Source organism: Rhagoletis zephyria, unplaced genomic scaffold, assembly GCF_001687245.7.
Source record: "Rhagoletis zephyria isolate East Lansing unplaced genomic scaffold, Rhagoletis_zephyria_1.1 Rzeph_scaffold_00497, whole genome shotgun sequence".
Lineage (NCBI taxonomy): Eukaryota > Metazoa > Arthropoda > Insecta > Diptera > Tephritidae > Rhagoletis > Rhagoletis zephyria.
Window position 1 is genome coordinate 155,738 of NW_016157581.1, and position 12,058 is coordinate 167,795.

The following is a 12,058-nucleotide window of genomic DNA, read 5'->3' on the forward strand; positions in this document are numbered from 1 at the left end:
CTTTTGATTTTGAAATTTTAGCAAAAGTCATTATAAACAATCTATGAAATTGAAAATGAAAAACGTGGAGCGCATGCAATACAAAGCATTCGATTTAATTGACAATAGTCAAACTACATAACGTAGACCTAAAATTTCTACAGCGAAAGTATTATCAAAACAAATTCTATGGGACTGAGAAATATTATTTTCTACTTTTTAGTCCATTTATAAAAGCGTTGTATATTAAAAAGTTTTTTTTATATTATTTATTTCTTGTTTTGTTTACTTTTGTATCACTGTGTAATTGTATAATGCTAATAGATCATTATTTTTGTGAGATTGTGAGAATGTGTCAGACACAATGTCTGAGGTTTGACGATGGAGGATGTGCAGTGTTTTTTAACGTGTCTTAATGTTTTTAAATATGTTTAATTTATGTTGTGATAATTTTATTTCTTAATATTAAAACTCCCTGAAGAAGACGCGACTATGCGTCGAAACGCGTAAGAGAAGAAGTAAACACTTGTTTTATTTATTATAACCGGCCAAAAAGCTTCAAAACCAATAGCACTGAATTTTTAACCTTGGCTCATGGAAAATATTTCTAAAAATCAAAATATTTTTGTATGAAGCATTTAAGTATACTTACTTGATTTCATTTTTAGTCCTTTAAACATAGTGACTGAAAAAAAAAAATATGTTGCTAATTATAATTTGCGGCTTCATTTTGTCTAATCTGAATTTAAATATGTACATATCTATATATACTTAATTATGGGTGAAAATTTTTCAACTGGACCTCGGATTGCAGTTAAGTTGGAATATTTGCGTGAAAAGTTGTGAGTAGAAAGGTTTATAAATGAGAAAGGGATTCTGAGAATTTTTTTAATTGTAGTTTTAAAATTTTTATAAGCAATTACACTTGACAAACAGCGCACAGGTGCCAAAAAAACCTGTAAGTCAAACCACTCTTGTGAGAGTAGGGATGTTCCGATACAAGTAAATACGAGTATGTACTCGATACTTTTGTTTCGATACCAACTACTTTTTTTACTCGAATGGTTGTTTCGATACCTACTTGGTATCGAAAGAAAAGTACTTGTATCGAATCGATTTGAGAAAGTGCCATATCCTGTCGATAATATTTTTTCTATGGAAAATAGTTGCTTCGTTTTCATTTAAAAAAAATGTTTTAAGCAATTACACCGCCAAATTCTAAAGTGTGGATATATTTTTACATATTAGTGATACCACAACAAAGTGTAAGCAATCTTTATAGTAGTAAAGTTTTGTGGGATCCTTTCAAAGGTTGAATTTTTTGTCTAAGTAATCGTATTACTTTAAGTGCTACTAAAGAAGAAATATACATATCGATACCTCAACTGCAAATATATTGAAAATATTTGAGATAGGGCGTTTTTGAACCGAATTCTGAAATAGGGTGTTCTTGAAAAGTTTTCTACGATAGGGCGTTTTCCAATCAAATTCTGAAATAGGGCGCTTTTGAAAAGTTTTCTGAGATAGGTCGTTTTCGAACTTTCTTCCGAGATAGGTCGATCTTCCACTCAGGTGCAAAGCTTTATGTCACAGAAAACGCCTGAAAATTACTTTCGCTTTGTTGAATTTAAAAGGATGAAAAATTATCGATATAAGTAGGTATCGATACATTCGCTTGACTCATATAAGTAGTATCGAAATAGCTATTTTAGTAAACTCATTTGAGTAGGTATCGATACTTTGATGGTATCGGAACGTCCCTATGTGAGAGTAACTTGCACTCTCTCTCAGTCAGAAGTTGCAGGTCTTAGTCCGAAGTTTTTCTTCCTGCAAATTCATGAAAAGTGTCAAACGATAGGCAGGCAGAGCTGGGCGATAATGATTACGATTACTAAACGATTAGGATTGCAGTAATCCCAACAAGCTAAAAAAAGATTACGATAACAGTAATCCTTCATCGAATGAACTTAGATTACGATTACAGTAATCGTAATTTTAACAAGTAAGAAAGTCTAAGTTCGGGCGGAACCGAACATTAAATACCCGGCGCAAGTATTTAATATATGACTTTCACCTTTCCGAAAACTACCTCTACATGGTAAGTCCGGGCGTATCAATTTTGAGTAAACTAGAGTCCTTAAATTTCGAAATTTTGAAGTTTCAAGCAGTTCTGAAATTTACCGTTATATGAAAAGCGGCCTCAATTTTAGTCCGATTACAATAATTTGCAACGTTTTGCTTTTATGTGGCAAGCACAATAACTATACCGAGTTTGGTACAAATTCGTAGAATGCTGTGCCAAGGCCAATAACTGTGCCAAGTTTGGAAGAAATTGGTGCAGCGGTTACGAAGATATACACATGTAACCATAAATGGGCGTGGCTACGCCCATTTTCCAAAAATTTATAATATTCTTATTTTTCGTCTAAAAGTTATTGTAAATATCAATTTTGAGTGAATAATCTTCAGTAGTTACTAAAATATCGCAGTTTTCGTATTTCTGAAAATTACCGTTATATGGGAAGTGGGCGTGGTTACAGTCCGATTTCGCCCATTTTCAATACCAACCTACCTTGGATAATTGGAAACCTGCATACCACAAACCTAAAATTTCCTTGAGATATCTCAATTTTTGCCCGAGTTATCGTGTACACGGACGGACGGACAGACGGGCGGACAGACAGACATGGCTTAATCGACTTCTCTATTCATTTTGAGCATTTATGTATACATTTGTCTCACTATCTGGATTCGTTTTGGCTGTTACAAACAACCGTTATGTGAACAAAATTAATATACCCTTGTGCACAAGTGCGCTCGGGTATAAAAAAGTTAAAATTACGATTACTGTAATCGTAATCCAAGTTCGTTCGATGAACGATTACTTTAAATTTAATCCTGTATTGTTTTATTTGCCGGTTATACAAGTTTACTCGCCCAAACTGCTTTACTTATTATTTTTATTTTAATATTAGTTTCTTTTATTTGCTGTTTTTTTTAAATAAATACATATTATCCTCATATTATCGTTAGCGCGCATTTATATTTCGCAAATTTATAGAATAACTTCGTTTAAGATTACTCAAAAGATTGTAATTAGAAAAATGTTTAATTTAAAATTATTCTAATCATTCATCGAACGAACTTAGATTACGATTACAGTAATTGTAATTAAAAAAGTTGAAATTACGATTACTGTAATCGTAATCTAAGGTGTATTCAATGAACGATTACCGCAATCCTAATTTAATAATTTTTGAAATTGCGATTAAAGTAATCGTAATCCTAAATGCAATCGATTACACATGTTATCCTTATCGCCCAGCTCTGTAGGCAGGGTTGCATTTGTAAACAAAAACTGAAAGCAAAGAACCTTAAGCGCCACGGAGACAATCAAATAAATACTTCAAGCAGTGTCGCCAAGTTTTGAATTTGGAAAAGCACTAAAACCCAAAAAAAATCGGGTATTTTCTATAAAATAACACCGAATTTTTTCCTTAGTATTTAAGGGGCTTTGTATGCATAAAAAATTTGATTGTAGGGATTCCGATTCAAACTAATAAAAATCAATGTTTCTTGCCCACGGGTCGAATTTATTGTTTTCTATAAATTCAAATATTTTTGTCCAGCGTTGCGTTTGATAAATTTTCCCCTAGCTGTTTAAATTTTAGATTTATTCAACAATCCCTTTCAAACGAAAGCAAAAACAAAAAATAAAATTTCATGAACTATGTGGGAGTTTAAATCTACACCGCACCTGAAACATAACGAAATTTAATCTCCCTTTTTAATGTGTCTTATTTGAGCGTATTATCCACCGGCGCTTAGTAGGAAAAATGTTTTTGTGTCAAAAAGCTGCATCCTCTACAAATTGCATACAATTTCGATTATTATTTCTTCAAAATGTTCTTTATTAATTTAGCTGTAAGGAGGTGCTGCTGCTTTTTTGAATAGTCATGAAAAATAACAAACTAAAGGGCTGAAGGTCGATTTCTGGTCCAAGCAACATAAAAGAAGCGCCAAAAAACGCACCGAGCACCAAACTCGCGTTTCGAATAAAGAAAAACACTAAATTTAGTGCGAAAAGCACCAAGTTGGTAACAGTGCCGCGCATACATAGCCCAGTAAAATTAGATAAATTTGGTAGGAAATTTGAAAAAAATTTGTAACAGCGATTTTTTGATGCAGTTTACTTCTATTTGACACGTAGATCATGAATCCACAGTCTTGCCACTACATTTGATTTGGCAACATTCCGCCATCGATGTTTATCGCGTTCCCGGCCGTGATCTAAGCGTCGTACAAAACAAATGTAGGTACAAAAGTTGTGGAGAATGAAATTGTAGACATCTTTGGAATTTCAATATGCTATGTATTTTCAACAGAAATTGTCAAAAAATGGCGAAAACAGTGACAATGTAAACTTTTTTCACAGTTTTTGCTAATTTTTCACAATAAAAAATGCTATTTTTAAAAAACCTTCTATATAACAAATGTGGGAAATGAAATTATCGACATATTTATATTAAACCATTTTTTACGGAAAAAAAAAATTAAGCAAATCGGACCATAAGAGCGATTTTTTAGAACAGATCGGTCCCTGGTCCACTTCCCGGAAAAAAGGATCCTATATGCTAAATAATGCAGACAAACAGCTACCTACGTACCAAATTTTAAGCAAATCGGACCATAAATGCGATTTTTTTAGAAAAGATCGGTACCTGGTTCACTTCGGGGAAAAAAATGATCCTATATCGAGGGCTTTCAGTCAATACCCTCTATCTGCCATTTTCACAAAAACTATTTTGTGATGTTGGAACCCCTCTGGGACTTAGCGGTTATCACTGATCTTAATTCTGACTTTGCAATTTAATAGCAAATTCTTCTGTCAAGCGTTATACAAGGTCAGCATTAATAACACCGATGACACTTAAGTCTTAGGTGGATTTTTGTATCAAAATCTTATACAAACATTTTTTTCAAAACCAATAATTATTACTAAAAAATTTTTATTATAGCTTAAACTTATTGTAACCAATAGAGATATGTTGTACACAAACATTTAAATAGAAGTTCACAAANTAACAGCGATTTTTTGATGCAGTTTACTTCTATTTGACACGTAGATCATGAATCCACAGTCTTGCCACTACATTTGATTTGGCAACATTCCGCCATCGATGTTTATCGCGTTCCCGGCCGTGATCTAAGCGTCGTACAAAACAAATGTAGGTACAAAAGTTGTGGAGAATGAAATTGTAGACATCTTTGGAATTTCAATATGCTATGTATTTTCAACAGAAATTGTCAAAAAATGGCGAAAACAGTGACAATGTAAACTTTTTTCACAGTTTTTGCTAATTTTTCACAATAAAAAATGCTATTTTTAAAAAACCTTCTATATAACAAATGTGGGAAATGAAATTATCGACATATTTATATTAAACCATTTTTTACGGAAAAAAAAATTAAGCAAATCGGACCATAAGAGCGATTTTTTAGAACAGATCGGTCCCTGGTCCACTTCCCGGAAAAAAGGATCCTATATGCTAAATAATGCAGACAAACAGCTACCTACGTACCAAATTTTAAGCAAATCGGACCATAAATGCGATTTTTTTAGAAAAGATCGGTACCTGGTTCACTTCGGGGAAAAAAATGATCCTATATCGAGGGCTTTCAGTCAATACCCTCTATCTGCCATTTTCACAAAAACTATTTTGTGATGTTGGAACCCCTCTGGGACTTAGCGGTTATCACTGATCTTAATTCTGACTTTGCAATTTAATAGCAAATTCTTCTGTCAAGCGTTATACAAGGTCAGCATTAATAACACCGATGACACTTAAGTCTTAGGTGGATTTTTGTATCAAAATCTTATACAAACATTTTTTTCAAAACCAATAATTATTACTAAAAAATTTTTATTATAGCTTAAACTTATTGTAACCAATAGAGATATGTTGTACACAAACATTTAAATAGAAGTTCACAAAGGTTGATATAAAACTATTCGTCGATTTAAATAATTAACTTTTTACTGCACATGTTTTTTTATGAGAAGGAAGCATCGAAAGCTTACCCCCGTCAGTGTGAGACTTTAACCCAAACTAAACCTCCTACCGTCACGTACCGTTCCCCACCCGGTGCCATCGTCAAAGACTTCGTCGGGATAATACACTGTGTGACTGATAAAATTATAGATCTAATGATGCACAAAAAATATGCATACTTAGAATGTTTAATACCCCCTCACAATCTGGACTTAAGGTATAAAAACGTGTTTTTCGTAGTTTGAGCCTTATATTGTTCGTAACATAATTTCTGTTTATCCGATGAAAAAATATATACAGAGCGTACACGGTAACCGCAACTCTCAATACGTGCAATTCCTTGATTAATGCAAGTATCTAAAACAAAACATTGTTACCTTTATAAGTGCAACTTCAAAACAATTTTACCTCAATACCTACAACTTTCTTTGTTAATGCATGCCACGCACACAAAATTTTAACTTTTTGCATTTTTTTGATTAACCATTATTCTGGAAAAACTACAAAGTGGTTAAATTATCGAGCTAGCATTTCCTGGTAGTATTTTGGAAGATATAGGCTACGCCCATGACTTACGTACCAAATTTTAAGAAAATTGGACCATAAATACGATTTTTTCGAATAGATCGGTCCCTGGTCCACTTCCCATAAAAAAAGAATTAGAGGAAAAAATCTACCTACGAATAGTGCGGCCAAAATCCAAAAGTGCGGCCAAAATTCGAAGCTTTTCGTGTTTTCGGTGTCACTAATTACTAATCCGCTGTCAAAATTGCAAAATTCACAATGGCGGATCCAGTATGGCGCCTGGCAAATTTCGAGCTTTTTTTATGGAAGAAACAAAAAAATATAAGGAGAAAAGATGAGCACCTGAGTTCTGTTTTATTCTGTACCTAATACTTTCCTAAGTAAACTCTAATAGGTTTAAAAGCAGCATTCGACAGAGTTTTGTTACTGTTGCATTTAACAACTCAAATTTTGTTTAAAAATAAGCGAAAAAAATTCCTTTACATTTTTTTATTTTTTTTTATTACTGTTACAGTATTAGTTTTCACAATTATTTTAACGTATTTTACTAACCTTCAGACATATAATCCATTTAGTTTTGTTTGATTTCCTATCCTCTAACTACTTTTATACGTTAATAACTTTTCGCTTTTTATTACAATAATGTTGTGTTTGTGAGGTCACACTACAAATGAATATAAAGAGAGGACTTAGGGTACCGGCCGTTACAGTGAGCAGTTTTTGCTTCTCAGGTGATCTCTTTAGCCAACTCAATGTCAAAAAAGGCCTATTTAGAAACTTTATTTTCTCGAATTTTGGCTGCACTGTGCTACGTACCAAATTCTGAGCAAATCGAACCATAATAAGATTTTTTTCGAATAGTTCGGTCCGTGGTACACCTACCTGAAAAAGTAATTTTTTTGACCTATGACATGGTGGTCGCTGAAGGCTATTTATATACAGAATTTCATGAAAATCGGCCCAGCCGTTCGCTAGATTACCTGTTACAAAAAAAGGGACTTCTCTTTATATAGCTAGTATAGAAGATAATCAATTAATCGATTATTTAAATGCACATTTTTACAGTGGGTATTCACAAAAACACTTTTCCCTAAAAAATTTCTAACTCTCTTGTTAATTAGCTTTAAATAAAATAAAACAAGTATTTTGAGCGGGAATTATTATTTATTATTTAACCAAGTTTACAAAAACAAATGTTTTGATAAGCGTTTTGTTGTTATTCATTATTTAACCAAGTTTGTCAAAACAAAAGTCTTGATAAGCGTTTTGTTAAGCGGTTGCGTTTCTCGGTGGCTGTAACACCAGCTTTTGAAAAAAATCGCTCAGCGGGCACCGAGGTACCAACTAAATGATAGTATTTTTGCGAAAGTCCGTAAAGTTTTGGGTAAACAGTTTTCATTTCCTCCCAATTGTCGATGATATTCCGCTTTAGTTCTTGGACTTGACAATTTAAATAAAAACTCATTTCTTCTGGTGGGTGACCCAAATCATCATATGTTCGCCTTCGTTTATTTACCAGAGATTTATAAGGGGCCCAAAGATCGAACTCATTTTCTACTGATTCTAGTGACGACTCGCTACCCATTTCCATAAGATCATCTACGCACTTTATATCATTTCGCAATAACTTCATTACTGAGGCTAATGCTAACGGATCTTTGAAATTAATTTGTTTAAACTTCGGGTCGAGTAAAGTTGATGCAGCTAACAAAAAAGCATGTTCGATGGATGGATTTTATACAACTAAAGAGTTCATATTTCTCGAAAATATTTTTACGATTATATTACAATCGCACACCGTCTTCAAAAGAGTCAACAACAAAACAAACTCAAAATAATACGTTCGCCAGAAAATTCAAAAAACTATTTCGTAGCACATGCTAATCATATAGGCAAAGGCGACTTTACCTTAGGTTTTTTTAGCAAATTATAACAAAAATTTATAGCCCGATTCTATGCACTTGATAAATAAAAATTTTTTTATAATTTGTAAATTTTTTATTATTTATCAATAATTGGAATTCTAGCTCAGAAATCTAAAACTCTTTTCTTGATAAATTATCAAGATTGAAAATGCTATTGACAAGCAAAAACAAATTGAAATTTCATATGAAAATTATAAATTTTGTATATTATAAAATTTGTTTGTATCATTTAAATACTGAATCTGCCGGCATTTGAACCTGGGACACACAGAATTTATTGCCGACATCTCTTCCTACTCAGCTACGGCAGTCAAGAACTTTTTTGCTTTTAAATTCATATTTTTCATATTGGACAATAAAATCAGTTCCACTCATGTGGAAATCAGTTCCCCTCTTGCGGAAATCGTAGAGGTTTTTATTTTATAAATAACGACACGAATACGATAGGAGCTTTTACTTGATAAAAATCTTGATACAATTTCTTTACAAATAATTTATCAAGAAAACACAGAATTGGGCGGTTAATCCAGCTTTTGCTGAAAGGTAAATAAAAGCTTTGTGTACATTTTTAACGCATAATTTCAAAAATGCCAAATTTTGAGTTGTGACTCTTTTGAAGATGATATGCGAAATGTTTAATTGCTGCCATCCCTACCTGTGTGTAATCAAATTTTGCAAACAATTTTTAACCAACTTCCCTATGTGCTAGGCTTGAAACTTGAAACTTAGCTCAGCACGTGATGGCAATGCAATACGAAAGATGAATTAATCCACTAGACAGTGCTGGTGTCGAGAAATTTGAAAACCCCCTATTTATGGACCGACTAGATCGCCATCACCCGCTTCGCTGAGTGTATACAATTCCTGCGTGCTACATTAGGTGTGATTTATTTCAATAAATCTTAACATACTTAAACTATGCCAAACACAGGAGACTTAAAACTTTTTAACCATCTTCAAAATATTTTCGAACTAAAAATTTCTTAAACCTCTCTCTTGTGATACTTTTTCAATTAACTTATACCCTGAATTCAAACATATATACATAGATTAAAAAAGGAGACAACCCCTTTACATGTAGTTTACAAATGAAGCCCTTGCAAAACCATTTCGTCTGACACACATATTCTGATACAAACATATGCATTCAAATTTCCGCATTCCTATAATTCAAGTTGAATTTTAATTGAAATATGTGGAAACCCTGCTATACATATGTAGTTTAGAAATAAAGCTCAACATTTCTAAACACTCTTTCGTTTGACACTTTAGTTTGAGTATAATGAATTTAAATTCGAATTTTAAAATAGGTGGCAGCCCTCTACAAAATATTTTCCAACTAAAACCTTATTAAACCCTTTGGTCTAACACATATATTGTGATACATATTCCAATTATCTAATTCCCTTAACTCAAGTAGAATTTGATTTTTCAAATAGGTGGCAACCATCCTTCATGTAGTTTAGAACTTAAACCCCTTTCAAAAATATTTCGATTGAAACCCGTGTTGCAGTAACTCATTTAAATTAATTGAATTAAATTTTTATTCGGGTGGCAACACTAGTAAAACACCTCAGTAATATTCAAAATATTCAATCTGAAAGTTTCTTAGTAATCTTTGGTTTGACACCCATATTTTAATTTTTCAGATAGCTTGCGAATAATTAATTTAAATGTGACCTTTCAAACAGCCGGGAATCATTTTCAAAATATTTTTAAACTACAACTTTTGTAAGCCTCACGACATTCATTTTTTTAATATAATTTTCAAATAAATAATTCCCTTAACTCAAGTTGAATTTGATTTTTTAAACCGGTGGCAACCCTCCTCCATGAGTGTGGAATTGATTTTATACATCTAAATACCAAGTTCCAGTACTCTATCATAAATATTTCCTGCGATATGCAGTTCGAAAAATTCAGTTTGTATGGAATGTGCCACGCCCCCTTGCACAATCGACATTAAATCTATGTCCCATTTCAGACACGTCAAGTCCTGCTTTCAAGTCTGCTCGTTCGTTGGCAAAGGAGGTGGGAAGAGAGGGGAAGAGTACAGATACCTCCGTACCGTCAATTCGTTTCAAGTTTTCTTGTCTCTTTTGATCTTTTCGTTGCTTCCCGTTTAAGAACCAAGGACTTGAATTCAATTAAAGTTGACGCGTGTGGAAGCAAATAGAAAACACAAAAGAGAATGCGAAAAAAATTGCTTTCAAGACTTGACGTGTCTGAAAGAGGACTATGCTACAATTTAAGTTGGGCTAAATGACATCAGTGTACAAAATTTCATGATGCTCGGTTGAGTAGTTAAAGCGTGAAAGGGTAACAAATAAACAAACTCACTTTCGGATTTATCATATTAGTAAGGATATGGTTCTTACTTAGAAGGTACACCCAGAAAAACGTTTAGTTATAATTACCAAGATTTGGTTATAGTGACCAAATGGCATAGTTGGATATGGCGAAATAAATATCTGGTTCACGAGAGTCTGCCATTTACTTGAGACTTCTAGTTGGGACAAATGTATATTTGTTAATAATTACAAAACGACTACCTTGATTGGACAATATTGTTAGTTGAATAAAATCATTGTTGAGCAAATATAAACAATGCTTTGGTTGATACAAGTTTTCAATTAATTTTGTGAACTTGCTGTAGACTTGAATCAGCTAACCGTTTATTATTGGAAAAAAGTTTCAATTTGACACAAATAAAAATTTACTCGATGGTTGTTGTGTTTACTTTCTTCTGTTATTTGCATATATTAAGCATAAAAAATACATACATATTTACATAAATAGTTACTAGTGTATATAATACATATGAATAAGGTGGTAAGAATTTCTTAAAAATAAACGATAAAACAGGAACAGTCCTGCGAATACACAGGTCAATATCTGCTGCTGGAAGTGCTGGTTTAAGTATACTGCTTTGCTTTTTCCTTGGCTAAATAGAAATTTTCAAATTATAATTAACATGAATTATATATCCACTGAGAAACCCCAGTTGGCATTCAAATTTATATTTTCAAATAACTATGCGCACGCCGAAACAACTCGCGGCGATGGCAAAACTGAAACTGAGACAAACAAGTCTAAGCATGTCATAGCACACACTTCTCTTTCTCTACTAGCGCAGTGATCGACATGCCATGTTTTGACAACTAAANTTTTTTTTGTTATGCCAACCACAATACCAACAACCACATGATCAAGTGAATTGCAGCGGAATAGCTGCGCTTGATTGTGTTGGCATAACAAAAATGAAAATAGTGGAAAAAAGCAAACGATAATTTACAAGGCGTACTTAGCACGGTGCATAGGCAACTGGCTGAGTCAGTGGGATCGTCGGTTCGAATCCTACTGAAAGAAGTCTGATGAGGAAATGTGGTGATTTCCGAAATAGCTATCACTTCTACCATTTTTTAAAATTATTGTTGCTTTTCCACAATAAATTTTCATTTAAAAAACAGCCCCGAGCTCAATATAAATTGTTGAATATAATTATTAAAAGGCCAAAATATAACAAAAACAAATAACTTAAGGACGAGCACACCTAAAAGTTAAACATTCTAAAAA

At 32.9% G+C, this 12,058-nt stretch overlaps 1 protein-coding gene across 3 annotated transcripts in view; it reads right to left on the reverse strand.

The window, feature by feature from the left end:
* The window catches only part of LOC108359968 (phospholipase A1 member A-like), a 155,313-nt gene that overhangs the window by 99,194 nt on the left and 44,061 nt on the right, over window positions 1-12,058 (reverse strand). For 2 of the 3 annotated variants that reach the window (XM_017612083.1, XM_017612084.1), the window contains exon 2: window positions 632-664. The exons of the other annotated variant lie outside the window; for it this stretch is intronic. In XM_017612083.1, coding sequence (XP_017467572.1) covers window positions 632-659 — 28 coding nt within the window. In that variant the 5' untranslated portion in view covers window positions 660-664. The remainder of the gene's footprint in view (window positions 1-631; window positions 665-12,058) is intronic. 3 annotated transcript variants of the gene reach the window in all.